Source organism: Tribolium madens, unplaced genomic scaffold (assembly GCF_015345945.1).
Source record: "Tribolium madens isolate multiple individuals breed KSU strain unplaced genomic scaffold, Tmad_KSU_1.1 Scaffold_7;HRSCAF=85;Tcas5.2_LG10, whole genome shotgun sequence".
NCBI classification, from domain to species: Eukaryota; Metazoa; Arthropoda; class Insecta; order Coleoptera; family Tenebrionidae; genus Tribolium; species Tribolium madens.
In genome coordinates this window covers 3369474-3393817 of record NW_025401050.1, presented here as the reverse complement: position 1 = coordinate 3393817, position 24344 = coordinate 3369474, and the positions used below count along the sequence as shown (strand labels likewise).

General features: G+C 29.7%; 1 protein-coding gene across 3 annotated transcripts in view; it reads right to left on the bottom strand.

The window, feature by feature from the left end:
* Positions 1-24344, bottom strand: part of LOC123010058 (acid sphingomyelinase-like phosphodiesterase 3b) — a 220065-nt gene that overhangs the window by 45075 nt on the left and 150646 nt on the right. For all 3 annotated transcript variants that reach the window (XM_044406693.1, XM_044406692.1, XM_044406694.1), the window contains exon 5: positions 15989-16143. In XM_044406693.1, coding sequence (XP_044262628.1) covers positions 15989-16143 — 155 coding nt within the window. The remainder of the gene's footprint in view (positions 1-15988; positions 16144-24344) is intronic.

Below are 24344 nucleotides of genomic sequence, written 5' to 3'. Positions count from 1 at the left end.
GCAATATATCGTGTCGCAAAACTTTCGTAATACCCTAACACCCCTTACACACGAAGAATTTTATTAAAAGTGTGATGAGAGTCCACTTGTCTCGTTTCCGGTTTTAAAAATTTATTTCCACAGTGAACGCTTTATTAGTCACATTGTAAAGTTACGACGCCGTTACGGCGGCGGTGACCTGATCATTATTAACACGGATAAGATTCATTTTATGTGTCGTGACAACACAAATGTGGTCATAAACGTGCTCCCGGAACGGTTATATGAACGTTTCAAACTAAGTCGGAAGTAAACAATCAAAAACTTTAGTAACAGAAATCCAAAAAAAAAGTTTCCTCCAATAAAGAGTGTTATTCGTCCGGTTCCATCCGGACTTATAACATATTATAACCCGGAGTCATTTCCAGCCTTTCTGTCGACCGGAACCAACCGGAGCTTTGTCTCCATTCATGCAAATCATTGGACAATAATTACACCAGCTGGACTTTGCCTAAAAGGCAAACTTTTCACAGGGTGTCTCGACTAAGTCTCTTTTGTGTTTTAAATTAAGTACACACATGCATGGCGACTTCGATTAACGATATATGAGTTCGAAAAACTACTTATTAATGGTCGATTTCAGAAAAAAAATAAGTTTTACAAATACAGGGTGTTCAAAAAATCGCACACTTCCGTGACACTATGTCAACAAGAAAAATGTTAAAAAAATCTATCTCTAAAAATTCCGAAGTTATGAGAGTTAAAAATTTTTTTTATTGAATTGTACGTACAAGTAAATACAACTCAGGAGGTAAAGTCTAGCATCTGCTATTCATACTTAACCCCCTTAACAAAAAAAAACCGAAAAATTGAATTAAAGTTTAACTAAAATTAAGAAAAACTATTTAAGTATTATTATTTTTTATTGTTTTTATTTCCCGAATGACTTGTTCTGCACACATACTAGGTATTTAACTTAAAAATATAGTTTTTTCATAAGCAATTCGAGACGTAAGTGTAATAGTCTCTACAATTTCAAGCAGTTTTTAGTACAAAAACAATTAATTAATACTAGAACAGTTAAAGGGTGTCCCAAGAGTGTAAATTTTATTTAAAAAAAAACTCAATTTGTTTTAAAGATTATATTTTTATTTCAAAATAAAGTTCGAACATTGTTATTAAACATGGAATACAATATCTGTGAAATGTTCGCCTTTGCTTCTTTGGCAAGAAAGCATTCGTTTACGTTTTGGACATTTTTACATAAAGAACAAAAAATAAAAAAAAACAAAAAATACAAAATGTCTTAATCATTTTAGGAAGGTGTTGGCTTCATCGACCTTTTCGTTTTACTTAAGGATTTTTTTTAAACCCACAGGAATTACGAGTTTAATTCTATTCCTCGGTTCAAGTAATTTCAAGTAAATGAGTTTCAAATGAAATTTTAATAATTTTTCATATAATTTTGTAATGTAATTCAAATTTGTGCTGATGACGGCAGTTGGATGCCGAAATATGTTCGTACGACGGTAAATTATAATTTTTTTACAACTGGGGAAGCAACTTTGTTATCTTCAACCTTTTCAATTCTAAAAGAAATCGACCATTTTGCAGACTTAACCCAGAACAGGGATGTGGAAGATATTAACTAAAAACTAACAGTTCGATTAATAGTTATTGTTTATACAGTGTGTCCCCGGATAGATGAAACTACTCTTGTAAACTTTAAAAAAAATTTAATTAAAATTTTCAGCCCTGTTTGGTTAAAGATTAATTTCTAATATAATTTTAGTTTTGAAACATCAAGTATGCTTTAAAATTTCCCAAAAAAATTAGTTTTTTAGAGAGAATTTGTCTCTTATGTAACAAATACAACAAAAAGTTATTAAAAGAAGTTGTTTAGAATCAACATTTAGGCCCGCATACCAAGTTTGAAAATCATCGGCTAACTTTGATTTTGCACTTTGGTACTAGTTGTAATTGCTTTTTATTTTTATAACAGAAACGTCAAAAATTTCATTAGTACTAATAATCTAACTATAGGAAAAATCACGGGGGTTGACCGGTGCGTCATCTGACGTTTCTCCTTACCACGCTTACATCGCGATGACAAAACGTCAATGTTTTTTGACATTAGGTTCAATATCTACGAGTTAGAAGTTGTTTATTGATGAAAACGTTGCCTTGTACGATTCTTTGCAAAGGCATTTAAAATTTAATGTAATAGATTCGAAATGACTTTCTACATGCAGTGTACTCATTACATCATTATGTTTTCCAATGCTTTTGGATGTTGTATCTAAAACTCGATTTTCTAAAGAACAGTGGGGAAGTTGAGAAGAAAACGGATGCAAAATCTGTATTTCGTAAATAGGAATCATGATAAACATACCGAGCATGGACAAGTAATTTCTTACATTGAGTTTTTTAAAGGGTTTAAAACCATAGACGATCTTATGCATTCTTCAAGGTAAGAAAAAAGAAAAAGTTGAAATTCAAGACGTCTACAAAACCAAGTTGCAACTTACATCCTTCGAAAACAAACAATAAACGTTAAGAAGCGTTTATTGTGATCTTATGAAAAACAAAAAGTTACTTATGTGAGAGTCAAAATAATGCGTCGATTTCAGTTTGTACTGTTAATTACTTCATTAAATAATGGACTTCTTAAACAACGCTCATATTTACCTCAAATAATCACAATTTTATTTACCGAGTGTGGTTTGTGCCATGGCAGACACAATATGTAAAGTATTAAAACAGCATTTGAATGTTTTTTTTTTTATGATTGGTTCCAATTCTTGTAGAATAAATAAAGGATTATGGGGAGCTAATTTTTATTGGTGACCCCTCATTATTACATGTTTTTACACTAACACAAGTGCATGCCTGATTTCATGGCAGTTATTTAATCGTTACTTGTTCGTAACAAAACAAAAGCATGGAAATCAACCAATAAACGAAAAATACTTGCAAATTATACTAAAAAGACTTTCAACGACGACAATAATGTTACTGTCAATATCAAATTGACAAATTCACTCGAACATGACATTAAAGTGGTGTAGTTGAAGTACATATGTAAATTAATGTTCAAGGCTACCATCCTTAGAGACCCTTTAATTGTTTCAATTTACATTATGATAGAGTTTTTTATTTCACTTCTAAGTTGGTAATAAAAAATGAAATTGATGACGCACCGGTCTACCCTCCTGAATTTTACTATAAATATATTTTTTTATTTTTTGACACTGTTAAAATTTACGGTTTTTCTCCCGTGTAAGAACAAATGTGCATTTCTCAATACGAAACGTCAGATTATTTTTAACAGATTTAAAGCAAGTTTTAGGGTCGGTTTCACCAACATTAGTTAACTCTAACTTACAGTTAAAAACAATGATTACATTAATTATAATAATTGTTGCTATGATCTTATTCGATAGTTAACTTTAACTTTTATTATAAAGAAGTGTTGAAAATAAAATAAAATCCAAAAAGGATCTTAAAAAAGGACAGTAAAAACATAAAATAGCACATTATAACTAGAAATTGCGTGGCCAAATCTTCTCGAATTCGAAAAAGTTGTGTAGAAAGTAGAAATTGTAGGGGCTTCTATACGGTGCGCCAGAACTCGCGTCCCAGAGAAAATTTTCAAGTAAGGTAAGATACCAGGAACATGAAAAAATTTTTGACATTTGACATTTTTTTATATCTATTTAATGATACTGATGACCTTATACAGGGCGATTCAGATAAGATAATGAGCGAGGATCTGGCGATGCAACCCAAAAAACAAATTTTATTTACGTATTGATCTAATTTTAATTACGATTTGCATTTGCAATCCAAGTTATCTTATGTTGCTCTGATAGTGCTTTGACAAGCAATTTATGATTTATAAAAAAACTGTTTGCCTACCATTAATGTTTCATTGTTTCATACATTTTGTACTGGGTTTACACCGAAAAGACTTCTCTAATTTCTCTATCATTCCGCAAGAACTGAATGGCACTAATAATCGTTTTCTGCACTGATGTCAAAGTGACACAAGATGATAACTTGGATTCAACTTGCAAATCCTAATTGAAATTGGATCAAAGGCGTAAATGAAATTTGTTTTTTGGGTTGCATCTCCAGATCGTCAGGCTCATTATCTTATCTGAATCGCCCTGTATATGTTTTTTACAATTATTTAGTAAAGGGACGAAAATTTTGTTAATAAAAGCCACAAATAACATTGAACAGAATTATAATTTAGGATACAGCTTCCTTGTTTCCTCTTTTAATAGCCTATAGCAAAAAAACTTGGAAAAGTATTTTTCCAACAGAAATAAATAGAGTCAAAGTGCAAACTTTAAACTCTTATAACTTCGAAATTTTTATAGATACAATTTTTTTAACATTTTGTTCATGTTTCTGGTATCTTACCTTATATGACATTTTCCTCTGGGACGCGAGTTCTGGCGCACTCTGTATGATTTGCAAATGTTTTGTCAAAATATCGGAGGTTTCGCCCCGAGTAGAATTTACACTTTCAGATTTTGTCGACATTTATAAAGGTTTTGCCACATTTAGTTATTTTAAATCACATTTTTTGCTTAACTTGAATCAAACAAATCTATAATTAAAACTTCATTATTCTGATTTATGATCGTGATTCTTCAGTGTTAAGAAGTCATTCATTTTTCTATTGACTTGCAATAATTTTGGTATTTAACTTGCTTAGACCTCTTTGCTTTGTCCAAAATCAAGAGAAAAATGAACTTTTACTGAGTCAGAATAATAATAAAGTTTTAATTACAGATTTGCGCGTTTGAGGTTAAGCAAAAATGTCATTCCTTTGCAGTAAAATCAAAATAGTAAACTTGATTTACTTATAGCGGAGAATAAAAAAATATAAAGTGATTGAAAGGCCATAATAAAGTTTCGAAATAAGGTTAAAAACTAAATTAACTATTTGTATTTAAAAAATTTGAGAAAAAAATGAAATTATGGTTTTAGGACAAAAAAAAGCCACAAATAACATTGAACAGTTACAATTTAGGATACAGCTTCCTTGTTTCCTCTTTCAATAGCCTATAGCAAAAAAACTTGGAAAATTATTTTTCCAATAGAAGTAAATAGAGTTAAAATGCAAAATTTAAACCCTCATAACTTGGAAATTTTTATAGATTAAATTTTTTTAACATTTCTTCCATGTTCCTGGTATCTTACCTTATATGGCATTTTTCTCTGGGGCGCGAGTTCTGGCCCACCTGTATTTTTCTTATTTTTACAAATGCAAAATTGTGGAAAATGGTGATTATTTTTTTCGTGGAACGTCAAGCGAACATTTATTGTTGTCTCGTGTTGAAATTTTCCATTTTGGCTTCTTTTCTTTGTATGAAAAATAGAGTGACGTGTTCATCCGGTTCGTCACAATTTAATTGACATCGCTGGTGCCGTTCGCGTCGACGTAATCTTCGTTTTAAAGTGTATATAGCGTCGCGACGTCCGCATCGCTTCTCTTCCTTGATTTGAAGGCTTAGAGACGTCGTTGTCACATAACCGGAAGCCAAATATATATTTAGGAGGGCATTTTCTCGGCTCAAGCCTCGACAACGAAAGAAATAACAATGATAGATGTGACAGAAAAAGTCTTCTGGGACGGTACGTCACAAATTAAAATTTACCAGAATGCAAATCCTGATTATAGCTGATAATCCATATCGATATCTGGGTCTGGGCTTTATTAGGAGAGTCGAATAAAACGGATTTCGGTAATCCCAAGTCGGAATTGATGGGTTCGTGTGTGAGAGGCCGGAGTTCAACAGGGGCCGACTTGAGCTTTTATAGCATTCAACAAGCTAAATGCGATTAAAAATCGAATTTTTACTGGAACAAATCTGTGAAATAATTTAATAAAAATTGGTAACGTTTATGATAATTAATATCTTTGATCCGATGGCTTTGGTTGGGATTTTGCTTCGGGGAAAATATTCAGAAAGTTTAAATGGATTCCTTGCAAAATACTGCATTAAAAAGAACAACATTGGTTTCCTGAATTCTTTAAAAGCTTTTACTTTGTAAGTAGACGTCTGGAATATTAATTGTTACATACACCGCAGCCTGAAGAAAGAAAAACAATTTAGGAATTCATAAAAATTCAATAGATGCAACCTACTGTTCGTCACGAGCGCCGACTAAAATTTATATTTTAATGAATTGCTGGTGGGGGTAGTGTGAATTAAGAATACGACATGACCTCCATCTGTTTTTGACATTTGACAGCTTCTGACATTTTGGTAATAAAGTCAAAAATTAAAGCTACATTAGGATTTCTATAAGGCTTCTTGAATTACGATTATTGTGATGATATAGAGGTTATAAATATTAGCCTCTAAATAGTTTTCCACATTAAAAATGAAATACAAATGACCTACGTGACGCTAAGACAATTTTTGACGTACGTTATTAGCTCTGTGTTACTTTAATCGCATGTGTTAAAGTGAGATAAATAGCGTAACAGACCTTACTCAAATACGTAGCGAGAGAGCAACAAGGCTGTTTGCAAATGCTGAAAAGAGATAGCTATTTGGTACGTCTTCCGAATTATTAATTGATCCACACGCATATAATTAAAAAACGAACTTTACATTGAAAATGTACTCTTGGTTAAGGTAAAAAAATAATAATAAATAACTCTTAATAATATTTGGAATTTCGTGTTTGTTCTAATCTTGTTTTAGTAACGTTGCATTCTTTAAAATCACTTTTACTTCAAAAATGTCTTAAATTTTCTATGATTCTATTTTTCCTTTTGAGAATGATTGAATCAATTTCATCGTTTATGTTATTCTATATTGTTTTTCCATGTTTCAAATTAATGCAAAATTAAGCGTTTCAGTAAAAAACTTTTTGAAAAAAATTTTCTTATTATTTCAAATACTTCAAAACGACAAAACATTCTACATAAACTTTTTATATCCTATTCCAAAAAGTTCAAGGAACAAAAAAGATGTTAATTTTTTTGGTGATTTTTAAAAACTCACTGAAAAATTGTATCTAAATTAAAAAAAAAACGATTAAATGGGACAAAAAAGATCTTAATTTTTTTGGTGATTTTTGTAAACTCAATGAAAAATGGTCGTATCTAAATTAAAAAAAAACGTTTTAAAGCTTTAAGTTTGTAGTTTTAAGATCTTTTGACATAAATTTAAACTTCGGTTATTACACAATCCTAAGAAATAGCAAGATAAAAAAATTGTATTTTAAAAAAAAATTTTTTGAACCACGGATTTGAGAATTTTTTTTTAGTTAAATCAATACATGAGCCAGATGGCTTGTTTATTCAGCTTTAATGTGCCTTTTTAAATTTTTCTTTACGTGAATTTTTCGCTAAAAGATTTGACTTTAAGTGAAAAACGAATTTTTTGAGAGATTATTGATATCTCAGCAACTCAATGACCGCACAGAGAATATAAGGAGTATTTTAAAAACTGGAATACATTTCCTACAAGATGTTTTTAGGATTTTTTGAAAAAAAAATTTTCACTCAACATTGATTTAAAGAAAAGAGAAAAAAGCAACTTTTTTTGTTTTTTCAGTAAATCTACTGTGTATTTACAAATTTTGATAGGGAGACAAATGTGTCCAGAATTTTTTACAGCTTAATGTGTCCCCAATAGCTTTGTATATTTTTAAATCGATCCATCAAACTGGATTTTCGGACCGATTAATCAAAGTTTTACAATCGGAGGAAAAGAATTAATTGTTTCTGAACATTGTGTAATTTTTATCAAAATAAAAAAACATTTTTCTCAACTTTTTTCACAACTTTGGATGTCAAATCAGAAAAAAATTGGAAAAATTAAAAATTTTTTTTTTGATATTTCCGAAAATTTGTAAAAAAATCAAGAAACAGTACTAATTAACTAATGTTTAAAACCATTCAGCTTTTGCATGACCTAATTTTATTCATCTTAAATTAATTGCAAAGTTGATTTACAAACATGTAAATTTTCAAAACAAGTAATTTTTTTTTGTTTCCAATTTTTTTTCAAATTTAACAATAGTGTATTATTTTTCAAAATTCAACCATTTGAAACATTTTGCACCTTTGAACATGTACTATTTTTTACACCTTTTATAGTATACGTACATTAACCACTTTTGTGTTTTAGTTTGTTCTTTTATACCATACAAAAATGATATTGTGTTTAAATGTTCTAAATACTAAATACATTAAACTCATTGGAAATAGAGAAGAGGAAATCGTTTTTTGTTTTGCAACTTATACCAACATATGTATAGAATTTCTGAAAAGAAACTTTTTATGTCATTTGTATTGCTTTAAAAACAATTATTTTATCAAGTTTTTTGTTTCATAAACAACGACCAATTTTGAAGATACACGTCTCAAGAAAAATATAGTTTATTTTGTACTCAATGTTAAAGAGTGCTTTTATCAACTAATTTCAGCAGATAAAGTTGTCTTTTATTGTCTAGTGAAATAAAGTAATTTTTATCTACTGTTTATATTTTATCAACTAATTTCAGTAGATAAAGTAGTCTTTTATCGTCTTGTGAAATAAAGTAATTTTTATCTACTGTTTATATTCAACAAATTCTGGTAGGTGAGTACAAAATAAAACGGAATATTATACACACCGATAAAGATGTTTATCTACTCGTGAAAAAAGTCCATTCGTGACTTCGTCACTCGTAAACTTAACCTTTTCACTCGTAGATAAACAATTTCTTTATCGTCTTGTATAATAAATAACTATTATTCAATGCTCTATGTTTAAACTGAATTTTATCTATTCTTTTCTTCATGTTAAAATGAAATTTTATCGTCTAGATGGTAAAAAATACATCCATTGTTGTTTATCTGCGGTTGTTAGTTGCTAACAATCTTTGACATTATATTTCATTGTTAAATTTTACTTTGACATTTATAAATATCGACCAAATTAACTACAAAATTAGTGAGCATTGAATAACATTTTATATTGTACACGACAATTAAATTTCCTTTATCTTTTCGAGCATATTAATTGCTTTCAAAGATAAAATTCAATTTTATCGTCTTGTATAATAAATATCTATTATCTGTTGCAACATAAAATTGAAGTTTTACAATCTTGCACAAACGTAAAAATTATCCTTCAACATTTTAAAAATCCATTTGCTTAAAGCATTTGAAGAAATTCGTATCATGACTAAACTGGTTGAAATATTAATATCCTAATGTTTCCATTATGTAGATATTGCATGTTTATTTGGATTGTTGTAATACCAATTTAAATAATTTTAGTTCAAGTTGCTGGAATTAGGTTGGTATTCTCTTTGTCATTTTGGTTTTACTAGAGAAATTAATTTTTAAAGCCTCTTACTCTAAACAGATTGCTGTTAAACACGAACAAACAAATCACTAAGAAATTCATGGGGGAATTTGGAATTTGTTAATTGGGTTCATTTCTGTGAACGTAGACATGGTTTTGCAAAATTCGATTCGTGTCCAAGTGAAAAATTAAATTAGCAGTATGAATTTTTTTTACTATATTCAGAAACATTTTTGAGGCAAATTAGATTGCAGCGGATGCAATTTTAATCGTTTGTGAGCGTACAAATCTAATTTTGGCATTAATATGCAAGCAACACTGTACAATTATTGACGTTGAGAGAATTAGGGATGTTCTTATTTGATTAAATTATGACTTGATCAAGTTTGCAATACGATACGGATGTAATTTGTAAATTTCTAATTCCACACGTTTGCAAAGAATAAAACTAATGGAAGACGTTGCGACAAAAATTATAGGAGACCAAATGAATAATAACTATTTTTTTTTATTTTGTACAATAAAGTGAGTCTCTTGAGACAAATTTTAGGCTTGTTTCAATAAAATCGCCAATGTTCGTGTAAAAAACTTAGTCGTTTTTATAACTCTAATATTACAGTCATAAAACATCAAATTGCCTACGAAATCAATTTGGGGGTTACTCAGTTTTATAAAATAAAAGTTTTATTTTTAATAAAGTCTTTTTAAAATTTAATTAGGTGTATTTAATCAGTGTTTTAGCTGCAGAAAAATTTATGTAAAATCGTGATAACAATCCTAGCGCCGTTCTACATAATAAAAATAATGGGCGTAATAAATTCAGCAAAGAAAACGTTATTTATATTTTTCTTACCTCCTCGGTTATGTACGGCGAGCGAAAGCGCAATTACTGTTCTTTATCTTTCGTGTTTTTCGCATGTTTTGCTCAATTTTTATTAGGGAATTTATGCTTAAATATTTTATTGACGTGTTGCAAGCCTAACCTCCAGGTTTTACGCATTGAATTTTAATACGCAATCAAAATTGAGGATTAAAACGTCGCAGTAAAATTCAGTCATTACTGATAGTTTGTTGTGAAAACGGTGTGATTATTTGAAAATAATAAAACAAAGCAACTGTTTAATTATAGGAGCTGAGCCATCATCAAACAATAAAATCAATCACAGTCCATTTTGGCAAACGTAATTCTTCCGGTTCACGGACCCAAAAACGTTGGTTCTAACGTGTATTTCATGAAAAAATGCGTACTAAATTACGCACCTGTGTGCACGTTTAATTAAAAACGGAAACTGAAAACAAAGCAAAAAATTTTCAGGGGGTGAGAAAGAGCTTTACTTTTCTAATTACGATATAGAAAGAAGAGAAAGATAAAATATTTACCGCAAAGCGATATTTGACTAGAAAGCCCTTCGGAAACTATATTTTGATTTGATACGTGTATTTTTAAAACTTAAAATTAGTTTTTTTGGGTTTTTTTGGCATACTTTTTGACATTTTTTTAGTAGTAGGATATAATTCTACGAAATAAAATTCATTTTAGAAAATATTTGGCCAAACGAGATATAAATAATTTTTTGTTTAATTCATTAAGCTTAGAATGTTTACAAACTAATGCAACGAAGGAGCTGTGCTAAAAATTTCATTTGGTTATATTTATGGAAATCCCATTGAAGAGTTTCTATTCAATTTGATATTCCTTTTAAATATTTAAGGGCGTTTTTGTTGGTCAGAGGATCACCAAACAAGCAAAATGCATTAAATTTTACATTTTCACAGATCAGTAAATTAGGACTTTAAAGTGTTGGTATTACATACCAACGTGTGTATATGTAAAACAATAAAAAGACTGAAAAATTAAAAACCTGAATGCAATTGCAGAATTGTTTTGAAATGCTTTAAAATTTTGAAATCAAACTGAAAATAAAGAGATTTCGTTGTCAATTAGGACCTGAAAAATTAAAAACCTGAATGCGATTTCAGTATTGTTTTGAAATGTTTAAAAATTTTGAAATCGAACTGAAAATAAAGAGATTTTGTTGTCAATGAGGACCTGAAATGTTATAACATAAAATACAATGTCGATGTGGTACTTTGAAATATTTTATTCATTTGTTCAGAATTCCAAGGTAAAATTTTGATTTAGTGAGAAAAAATATTAAAACAGAATCAAATTTTTTTTGTCGATTTTGTGGCTTTGATGATGTTTTTTCTTTCAGATTTATAAAAAAAATTCGACATAGATACATTGCACATACTTTTATTAATCGGCGATTAATAACGACCACTACCAAGTGCTTTTGTATTGTTTTTTTTACCAAATTTTCATTGAAAAAATGTTTTGGTACAGATTTGAAGTGGTTTCATATAGCTAATAACTGAATTTATCTAATCGGTCTTCTAAAATAATATTGAAGATTTAAAAAAAAAATAAAAATTTTAAAAATAATTTAAAATTGTTGTAGATTTTTCTAAGAGTGTATAATGTTTTTTGTGTTTTGTTAGTGGAGTATCGTCAAAAAAATCAAATTTTTAACTAGTAATAGCTGCAGATATGCAATTTATTTTTTTATACAGGTAATTCTATAAATAATATTGAAAATGGTATATAGACTGGTTAACATAGGTTTAAAAAATAGAATTGTAAAAAAAACTATCTAATAAAACTTAGCTTGTAGAAGGACTTTTTAAAAACAAAATTATATTTACTCTTAAGGATAAAGATACAAAAAGGCCGTACCATCATTTATATAGCTCTTAGAAACTTTCAGATGTTCCCATAATTAGAAGTAAGCATTTTGGACAAACTCTCTTTAGGTGAAAATAGCTTAATAACATTTTTTTAATAATTAAAAAAAGTAATTTCAAGTTTTATTAATCAAATGTGCATATCAAACATAAAAACAATAAAATATGAAATTGTTAGGTGTCATATTTGACTGCGAAAAAAATTATACAGTATGTCCCCGGATTGAGTTTACAAGAAGGAAAAAATCTTTATTTTTGAAACTGCAAAGGAAAAAAAAGTTTTTCCTTTATCTGAAACCAGCAAATCTGTAATTAAAACTTTATTATTCTAACTCAGTAGAAAGAGAAGTTAATTTTTCTTTTGATTTCGGACTTGGAATAATTTTTCTCTGCTTTTAAGTCCTATCGCATTGGCGGTTTTATTATTTTGACAAATCAGTTTACGCAAGTTAAATTACAAAAATGTTTGTGAAAAACATAATTTTAATAAATAGCAACTCAAAGAAACAGTTTTAAGATAAAAACCAAAGTCATTTATAACAAAAACTATACCATTAATTAATAAATTAATTGTAACATATAGTTGTCAAATAGATAAAACCGCCAATGTGATAGGACTTAAAAAGCAGAGAAAAATCATTCTAAGTCAAAAATAAAAAAAAAATTAAGTCTTCACAGAATCAGAATAATGAAAGTTTAATTACAGATTTGCTCGTTTCAGATAAAACAAAAAATGTTTTCCTTTGCAGTTTTGGCGTAAAATCAAAGATTTTTTTTTCCTCTTGTAAACCCAATCCGGGGACTTGCTGTATAACCATATCTGCGTATGATTGTATTCACACTCATAAAGTAATAATCAAATTACCTTGCATGTAAAAAGTTGGAAAGTTTGACATTTCAGCTTCCTTTAACAATCGATATGAAATATACAGTTCAGATAGGGAAAGGGACACTTCCCAACCCGAAAACTGATAATAAGGAACTGAACTGTCATATGTCATGTATTTCCAAATTTGATTAATTTTTTATTCGTCTTTTTTGTTTAAAGAGGATGATTGTGCATAAAATAGTATACAATCCTTGGTAGTCCTTGGTAATCTACTACCGTGCGATCAAAAAAAAAATTGAGTGAACATTAAAGTGAACATTATTTCATTCAAAAGAAATAAAACGCAAACTTGTCAAAGTTTCCGCTGACATTTGATGTCAAAAATCAGGATTGCCATCTGAAGGACTTTAAGCACGGTATTACTGTGTAAAGCCAAGTGAAACAACATGTTTCTCGCATAACTTTATTAGAGTAATAATTAAATTGTTTAGAAATATTTAATTTTAAAATTTAAAAGCAAAGTGATACAACACAAATACCATTTTTTTTGGTTTCTGGCACATCTGTCTGTGCCTTTTTCCCAATTTAGATAAATATTTTATTGTCGCTGATAAAAATGAAGTAAAAATCGTCTTGATCTCTCCTTGTCACATCTTCGGACATGACCCTCTTCATTCTAAAAATTTCGTATTCGCATATCATGTCTGGCTCTTTGAGACGATAGAAGAGGTACTTGCCAAACGTCACTTTCAATTTAGTGCACGTGAGCCGCATCCATGATTTATCTTTAAGACTTTCATATAAAACAGTAGCAAAACGTGATAATTCACCATCACGGAAGTTGTTCGGCAAATTATAATTAATGAGTTTCGTTATCTCCGGTGGTGTTCAAATGACCGGTTTATTTAATTGTTTTTGCATGGGTATAACGAAGTCATTAAACTACACGTTTCCCCAAACACCCATAATTTTACAAGGGAATGGTTTATCTCGCTTTATGAATAATATATAAAGTTGGCATACGTTTCCGTTTCAGGGCCTCAACTTACGTTGTTACACTCACACAATTATATTTCATCGAAAATAAACACACACAATGTGAGCGCAAGTTTTACCTAACGTAATTAAATAGTGATGTTTTGTTTAACTAATCAACTCACCGGATTTCAAATAAGGACCGTAACCAGGATTTTATTTCGAGGGGGGGGGGTTCTTGTTGGTCCATGAAAATGAAATGAAAGAAGGCGGATTAAAAAGCAAAAATCTCTAAGTACACGTTTTTATTTTAAATTGAAATAAGAGATCTTATTTAAACATAAAAAATACAAATTAAGTCACAAAAGTAACAAAAAATAAAATACATTTTTAATACTTTTTATTGTTACAAATTTAAACAGGAGATAGAATATTCATTTTTAAAATTTTTCATTCATTCATTAAAAATTTTCCATGAACATATATCGAAAAATGCTACGCAAGGGCTGCGTCTTTTAATACGTTTTTTTTCAATATTTCCGAAATAATTTTAGAAAAAAATTCAAAATTTGGTACAGATGATAACTTTTATACACCTAAACAAGTACAAAAATAAAATGTTAATTTTTTTAATTAGGGGCTTCCTAAACTAGATGGGATTAGGGTAAAAATTTACTCTAACTATTTTGCCTGTGGTTTCTTGCCACTTACAGCAACAAAATTTCATAGTTTTTCATAAAAAAGTCTTTTGTGTTTTTCCGATACAATTTACGGATTTTTAGTAAAAATCGGTTTAAAAATTTATGTTACAGACCATANAAAATTCAAAATTTGGTACAGATGATAACTTTTATACACCTAAACAAGTACAAAAATAAAATGTTGAAATTTTTAATTAGGGGCTTCCTAAACTAAATGGGATTAGGGTAAATATTTACTCCAACTATTTTGCCACTTTCAGCAACAAAATTTCATAGTTTTTATAAAAAAAGGTCTTTTTCCGATACAATTTACGGATTTTTAGTAAAAATGTTTAAAAATTTATTTTACAGACCATAAACAGCATAAAAATTAAAATTTAATTAAAAATTAAATTTGTTTTACCGTTTAGAACGCGCTTGATTAAACATTTTGTTATTTGGCATTTGTTTAGGTGTACATACAGGGTGTGCCAAAACTCGCGCCCCAGACAAAATTTTCAACTAAGGTAAGATACCAGGAACATGAAAAAAATGTTTAAAAAATTCTATCTGTCAAAAAATTTTGACATTTATTTTTTGACATTTGACATTTTTTTATATCCATTTAGGGATACTGATGATCTTGTATATGTTTTTTTACAATTATTTGACAAAAATTTTGCTAATAAAAGCCACAAATAACATTGAACAGAGTTACAATTTAGGATACAGCTTTCTTGTTTCCTCTTTTAATAGCCTATAGCAAAAAAACTTTAAAAATTATTTTTCCAACAGAAATAAATAGAGTCAAAGTGCAAAATTTACATTTATAACTTCGAAATTTTTGATGATAAATTTTTTTTAACAATTCTTCCATGTTCCTGGTATCTTACCTTATATGGCATTTTTCTCTGAGGCGCGAGTTCTGGTGCACCATGTATAAAGGTACCAAATTTTGTAGTTTTATTTTTTCTGAAATATTAGGAAAAACCCTTTAAAAAACGTACCTTTTTTAGGGGATGTAGCTCCCTTTCATAGCATTTTTCGAAACACTTTTGTCTTAAAATTAAATATTCTATCAAGTATTTAAATTTGTACCTAACAATAAAAATGAAACATTATGAAAAATTAATTCACAAAAATTTAAAATTACTCACTAAAATAACAAAAAAAACTAAATTTTTAACACACTTATAACACTATATAACAAAGTGCTCAGCATTTCGGGGAGGGTTTGAACCCCCTAAGCCCCCCCTTGGGTACGGCCCTGCTTCAAATTGAAATAATTTGAATTAAGCGCCCGGGAGTGGGGACAAAAAAGCGCGTAAATTCAAATGAAAAATTTCTTAAGTGAGTTATGATCGACTCGGTGCTTATAAACCGGCAAAATTTGTTTCAGAATTACAGTACTGGGAGTTTTTCACCGACTAATGACCATTAGAGTGAAAACTCACCGTTTCGCCGTTTCGTTGAAATTTCTCCAGGACTGTGTGGAGCCATTTCCATTGTTCTGCAGCCTCGTCGTCGTTGTCGCTTTTCTTCATTAAGTTCGTGTTTAGGACTACTATTTGCAGCTTGAGCGTTTTCCGTTCTATCATGTAATATCCTCCTGAAAAATAAAAAAATTCGTTGTTGAGTCCGGGATTAAAAATCCAATATTTATGTGTGAGTTTAGGGACAAGGATTGGAATGTTGTAGGCTTTGCCACTTGAAGCTATCGTCAAAGCCGTCCAATTCGGACACGAGCTTTCCCACGGGACCTTCTTCCTGACACGTCATAAACATGACGACGTCTTACCTGAAAGCGCCGAGTCTGCACGAAAAATCAGACATAATTTCGTTGAAAGTTTCACGAATCGTTGTGAAAGCGTTTTGCTGTCCGGAGATTTGGAATGTTCGTCTCTGCGATCCAATAATGTACAAGTGAATCAGGTCTCAATGTCGTCAATTTTTCAAAAGTTCAAATTGAAGAATGCTTTTGAAGTGCAGTAGTGGTAAATCATTCAGGCACTTGATTTTTTCTGAATTTTGACATTAAAACTTCAAATTAGGATTTAGAAATGTTCAAACAATTTTTTTTGTGATTTGAAAATTGCCAACATGAAAATTCAATTGTTGATTCAGTCTTTTAGAAAATAGTGTTGTCGAAATGGGTTTTTGCCTGAAATTTCATCAGACTTAATGCTGCCGCGATCGAAGTTTATTTATATTAACAATTCGGGTAGGGAATATTTGCTTTATTAGAGTTCCGTTGATCCTCACGCGATATCTAAAGCCATTTCGAAAATCACGGATCCAGATGTTTCCACAATAAATTGCTTGCATATCTCAAGATTTGTTATTTGCACAAGCGCCAAGATCCTAACTTTATTTAAGGAATTTGATTTGGGATTATTGATTGAAGGGGAGTGCTAATTTTTGACGAAAACGTTACATTTGATGGGAGGAGGAAAAAAATGGTATTTGCCCATTCATTTGAGTTAAAAGCTGACGGCCGCCCTTCCACCTGTCTGCCTAATAAAGCTTCCTCCATACGTAATTAGTATAATGGCCGTATTATTTATTGCCTCAGATATAATTTATGAGACGCTTTTGCATATTTTAACTGAAATAATCTGCTTCGTGACGTAATTGAACACAAAATGGCAGCTGACTGATAGAGACACGAAATTCTGAGCTTTATTGTTACTACAGCTCCCATTTTTAATTCATCAGATGATACAACAAAAACGAGACCAGACAGGATGCTGGATTTCCTCTAACGATTCTATTACACAAAAGTGTTTTTTATTTATTCTGCAATTCTTCTCAAAAATATCATTTCGTGATTTCATTTCACAAAAATTACTTGTTATTTTAGAATTTCAATTCACAATAAAAATACACTTTTATTTATTGTTCCATAAACTTTTTTTTCTCTTCTTTTACTTCAAAAATTTGACTAATAAACAGTTGAACTATCGAAACAAAGCATTGTTAGAAATAGTATATTATGTTATTAGAAGTAAAAGTGATAGTTTATGTGGCGAAGGTGAACGTTTATTTTGACAAACGTAGTGAGACAAATATTTCACTTGAGCCACATAAACACCTATTTACTCCAAATACCATATAACGGGTGTTTTTTAAATTTGTCGTCAAAGCTATCCATGAAAGTCCGATTGTGAACGAACCCTATTAATGAAAGTTATTAATCTGACATTTGACACCTCGCCGGGCGTATTAAAAATAGTGGTTCGTTCATATTTTTCACAACACACTCATATCACCGCCAACTACGACGCCAAATTTAAATAAACAGCAGTTACTATTTTATTTTATTTGATCAAACGTAGTGAGATCGATAATTATTATCAAGAAAATTAACAAAATCATCAAAACGCTTTGCAAGTAATGAAATCGCCTATAAACAAACATTACGCATCAGCATCGACATTTGTGTTTATTATAGTGTTTATTAATTGAACTAGTGCAGTTAGTAGTGCAAAATGTAGAATCCTGATTATCTACATTGTACCACCGGTAGACATAAAAAACTGGGATATCCAAAATGTGCTTATTGTGTATCAAAGTTTTGAATAGTTACTCAAAAACCAAAATTGTCTGCAATCTGACAATGACCGTTGAAAGACTAAACAAAACTTGCTGATTCTAATAATGTTATAACTTTTACAACCTTATTTGTAAAAAACAATTTTACCCGATGTACAATTGTCATGTTTCTCCCGGTTTTTAATGTCTGTCATCAAGCAGTAAAAGAGACAAGAAACAACATTGGTAAATATCAATAAATTCATGGTAAAAGTAAAAACGCTTAGGCGCAAAAATAAAATTTTTACTCTATGGCTGAAAGGTAAAACTTTTACTTGTGACATTTAGTTATAAAAGTAGTCACTTTTGTGACGTTTGCGGATAAAAAATAAAGCATCTGATATTTAAACAAAAATAGTTAGGATTTCTTATAGAGACAAAACTTGCAGTTTAGTAGTAGTTTATGTGATATTAAATGAAAATTTTCCAATCAATTAATTCCTGAAAAAACTCTGTTTTTATTCAAATGAGCGAAGTGTTAGGTGGGACGTTCTGTACATTTAAGATTATACAAGACAATTCAATTTTTTGTCTTTTGGTGCTTCTTTAAGGCTGGTTCACTAATTTTGAGAGTAAAAGTTAGTTGTTAAAGATTATACTCGTAATAGCCAATGGGAAAAGAGAGAGCATCAAATGGCAATAACCCTTTATTGATGCAGCTTATATCCATAATAAAATTTGTGGAATTTATTTCTCTTGGCTTTGTTAGAACTTGTAATAATGTATTTGTTTTCTTGAAATAATACGCCATTTATTTTCTTCTCTACGTTCTTAGTAAAAAGTTAAACAATCAGCTTTTCTGATAAAATTCTTTCAGTTGCAAACATAGGCCAGGATATCCTTACTGATTCCAAGGCTTGAAACGTTTTCAATTTTTAAGTACAATGTCAGATTGTTGCTTCTAGTGAACCTCCAAATTAGATGAAGTCATCTCATGGCAGCTACTTTATTTTGGACCGCGAAAGTTTAATTACTTAGTGGGGAGATTAAACTTTGTTTACTTATAGCGAATTCGTTTCAAGTTTATGGATATGTCTGAGTAAATACAAGCCAGTTAGAGATCGAGTTAGATAAATAAAAGTTGACTTCCACTTGAATTAAGAAACAATTTCGTTCCGCTTTATTTTTCATTCAAGTCCACATCAAATTCGGTTCGGTTAACTAACCGAAAACTTTCAACTAATCGAAATGGATCAACTATTTGTAGTTGTATGTAAATTTTCTGCTTGGATTAATTCGAAGGTTCGGTATTTCGAGTTTACTGAAACGATAATTATCTGGCTGTTTATACCTGCGTGAAATTTTTAGGCACATCTGGTGAATAACATCGCGTCGTATTAAAAAATTCCTAATCGACTCGACATTCCTCTTGAATAAATATTTGACGAAGCTGCCGCAGGACGGAGAGCCCGTGAAATGGGGCCGAGCCAACCAACAATTAGGAATTTTAAATATTTTTTAAGTATTAACTTGTGGCTTTGCCCTAAGTTTCTATTTTATTCATGTAGAGAATTTTTTCGACAAGAACATACAGGGTGTCCCAGCGAGTTGAAAAAGTCCATTAGTGACCTTTAAATAGTGAAATTTAAAAAAAATGTATATGACGTTGATAGATATTAATCGAGTGCATCACCTAAAATTATTTTCAACCATACAGCATGACTCAAAAATAAGTTACGATACTCACTTGTGTTTTTTTTTAATGAAACACCGTATGTTTCTTTGCAATTTATTTTTTATTTTTGCATCTAATAGATTAATAAATTTTCTATCTAAAAAAAATAACTTTTAATGTCTCGTATTGATAAATGAAAAGATATTTAACATTCAATATTAATTGTAGCAACAATGCTTATCAATATCTGAGCATTGTTGATACTATGGCAACCATAGTACACCACGGATCACTTATCCGTTGATTTATCCAGTAAAAGTTGTTATAAATACTGAAATTTGAATTATTTTATTGTAAAAATAAAAAATAATGGATTCAGTTTAATACAAATGTGATATTTCTTTCATCTCTTGTGCAACTGTGCACTTTTTGGCTACTGAAACAACAGTATTTTTTTTTAATGTTTAACGTTAAATATCTTTTTAGTTTTTGATTATAAACATCTAAAAGTAAATAATTTTAGAAAGACATTTTAATAACCTTTTAAATGCAAAAACAATAAATAGGGTGTTTCATTTAAATTCTTTAAGTTATTGAACTTTTAAAAAACGCCCTCGTTTTCTTATCTTTGCAAATGCAACACACTAAAAAAATGTCACAACCTTGTAGCTTGTACCCTCTTCTTAGCGGTAGTAACAAATAATATTTCTAGACGTCTTAGTTTTTGTGTAATAAATTTTTAAAAAGTGCATGTTTTTGTCAAAAAAAAAAACCGTCTTACTTTGAAAACTGAACAAAATCGACCAATAAATGTTTAACTTAAAAATATTGTTATCAAAATCTACATCCAAAAGGGCTAAGAAACATATGGTTTTTTATTTAAAAAAACACAAGTTTGTATTGTAACTTATTTTTGAGACACTCTGTATAGTTGAAAATTATATTTATATATAATTTTCAACTATACAGCGTGTACGCTTATGCGTTGGACTAGATTAGTATCTATCAATGTACTATATTTTTGTTTATTTTACCATTTAAAAGTCACTAATGGACTTTTCCAACTCGCTGGGACACCCTGTATGATATTGTGAGAAATTCATTAGCAATAGCTACTCTAGCATAAGTTGTCACAGAAATAAGAAAAAAATAGAACATCAAAATTATTCAAATTTAGATTAAATAAATTTAATTTGCATTTACAAAAAGAATAACACAAATGTAAAAAAAAGGAGAAATATTTCGATGGCAAACTATTCAGGGTGTTCCATTGTTATTGTTAAAAATTTAACCAGGTGATAGAATATTCAATTTTAAGATAAAAGTTTCCTATAAACATATATCGAAAAATCTTGGGGGCCACATCCCCTGAAAGGGGTGCGCCTTTTAATGGATTTTTTCCAATATTTCAGAAACCATTGTAGATAAAATTACAAAATTTGGTAAAACTGATAACCTTTATACACCCAAATGAATTCAAAGATAAAATGTCGAAATATTTACTCAGGGGCGTCCTAAATTGGGGGGTTTAGAGTAAAAAGTACCCTAACTATTTTGGCGTTGGTTTTTGCCACTTTTAGCCACAAAATTCTAAATTTCATAATTTTTTACAAAAAAGAGCTCTCTTGCGTTTTTTCGATAAAACTTACCGTTTTTGAGTAAAATCAGTTTACAACTTGTCAGACCATAAAGAGGATAAAAATTAAAAATTAAATTTGTATCACCGTTTAAGAGACCCGTGATTAAAAATTTCGACAACTGATCTTTAAATTCGTTTAGGTGTTTAAAAGTAATCAGCTGTACCAACGCTTGTAATTTTATCTATTCTGCAAAAGTGTTAAAACCCCATTAAAAACGCACCTTTTTCAAGGGGTGTAGCTCGCTTACGTAACATTTATTGATACATGTTCATAGGAAACTTTTGTCTTAAAATTGAATATTCTATCACCTGTTTAAGTTTGTAACAATAAAGACGGAACATCCTGTATATAGTATCTAATGAATTTCTTCCATTGTAAAAAAAAGTCAAAATAACTTGGAAATCATTAAATTTAGCTGTAGGGAATATCAATACAAATCGATCCAGAATTATATTCTTTTTCATTTAGTGAAGAAAAAATTAGGGCTTTCCATTTGAATAAATTTAGTTACGGGTATTTGAAGTTTCCCAAACCAAACCTTAAATTTTAGAGGTATGTTAATTATTTTTGTAATTAAACATACACTAAAGAAATGATCTAACATCTCTTTTTCATATGCCCAAGTTTGATTTCAAAATAATTAAAAATGGTAGAGTTATTAATTTTTGGAGAGGAAGATGCAAATTAAAAAAATTCAAAAAAGGCTAAATACTTTAAAAACGGTTAAATTTAGGTGTAGAAAAGTTTGATAGAAACTTTCGTAAAATCACTTGATTAATCCAAAAACGCAATAAAAAATATAACTTTCTATTTAAAATAACGAAGTTGATACCCATTTTCGGTGTAACCGGAAGTGCTGCCATCTTGAAAATATTTTCATTGAGCAAGATCTAAACGATTATGATCATAAACACAATTTTAGATAATTGTTAGAACTCCCAATACTTAATGTGGCTAGTTGGCTATTTTATTTACAAAATTTGCTACACATCAAATGTTACAAATTTGAAAATTAAACAATTTAAACAGGTGTCATGCGATGTACACGTGTAAGGGGATAATACGTGACACTGATATCAAGCCATCTGTTAACCCAACATGGTATTTTGTCACGTGATTCAACCATCACACTTTTGGGGTAAATTTATTGTAACAATATCTGCAGTATAAGATCATCCTTGTTTTTAATAATCAGAAGTGGGATCGCTCCGTGTAACATTTGGCAGTAATTTCAAGGCAGGAATGCAGAGCAATTCAGGTGCGAGTTCTAAATTCATCGATAGGGCCGATAAAATTTATCGTTTTCAATAAAAGTAAAATTGGCCTTAATTCAGGCATGCCTACGAATATACCTGTACATGTATACACCCATTACGGAGGCCCGCCATATTTATTTCCGTATACACGGGCCCATAACGCTCTTGCTTTTACGACGGATGCAATAAATCCAACGAGATGAAATGACATGTCGGGAATACTATTTACGTTTAGTTATTGCAATATGATAACTGATAACAGTTAAAACTTATTAGAGAATATTTTCAGTCAAACTGGCGCAAAATCAAACAATCAAAATGAGAGTAATTTGTTTGCAACATACAGGCTGCCCCAGAGAAAAATTTAGTCAGATAAGATACCAGGAACGGGGGAAAAATGTTTAAAAAATTCAATCTGTCAAAAAATTTTGACATTTGTTTTTTGACATTTGACATTTTGATGTCTATTTAATGATACTGAAGATCTTGTATATGTTTTTTTACAATTATTCAGGTATAAAAAATTTGACAATAAAAGCGACAAATAACATTCATTGAACAGAGTTACAATTTAGGATACAGCTTCCTTGTTTCCCCTTCTTATAGCCTGTAGCAAAAAAACTTGGAAAATTATTTTTCCAACAGAAATAAATAGAGCCAAAGTGCAAAAGTTAAACTCTCACAACTTCTAATTTTCATAGATAATTTTTTTAAACATTTTTTCCACGTTCCTGGTATCTTACCTTATATGGCATTTTTCTCTGGCGCATCCTGTATAGGAACAAAAAATTAAACGTTTCTAAATGTTTTCCAACAATTTCAGTCGAAAAACTTTCAACGATTATTATTAAAAAACTCATCAATTTTTGTGTTTTGTAAAGTTTTATAATAATTTTTTCTATTTCTAAGTTTATAATTTAACCAGAAATCTAAAAATTTTGATTTTTGAGAATTATTGCTGCATTGTCAAATTTAAACAAATATTACAATGTCAATGATTGCACTGTGGCGGTCGTTTTACTTTCAAGAGTTGTAATGTCGTATTGTTAAATTATACACAACTAATACGAAAAAGTAACAATTTACAGAAAAACGCAATTTCTTAAAAATAAAGTAATAAAAAGGCGAAACAAACATTGTTCATTGTTTTATCTAATGTTTATTGGCTTTACATTACAATATTTTTATGAAATCAACTTCTTGTTTAAAATTGTCTTGTTATTAAAATTAACAGATATAAATTAAAAAAAAATGAATTATTTAATTTTTTCTGGCGATAAAGAAATTGTTTATCTACCAGTGAAAAGGTTAAGTTTACGAGTGACAAAGTTTACAAGTGGACTTTTTTCACGAACAAATAAACAATCTTTATCATCTTTATTGTTGTGTATAATATTTCGGTTTTGTTTCTACTCACCTACCAGAATTTCTTGTGTCTGGCTGATGACAAAGTGGAGTAGATAAAATTACTTTATTTCACTAGACAATAAAAGACTACTTTATCTACTGAAATTAGTTGATAAAAGCACTCTTTAACATTGAGTACAAAATAAAAAAGTATTGTATGTATTACTACAAAATAATGCGGAAAAATACTTTTTTGTACATACGTTTTTAAAAGTCGCTATTTTAGGTACTAATTTCATTTTTAACCATTATTTTCGAGAAGTTAATCATACATAATAAGAGGTTTGAATGTGAGATTTTA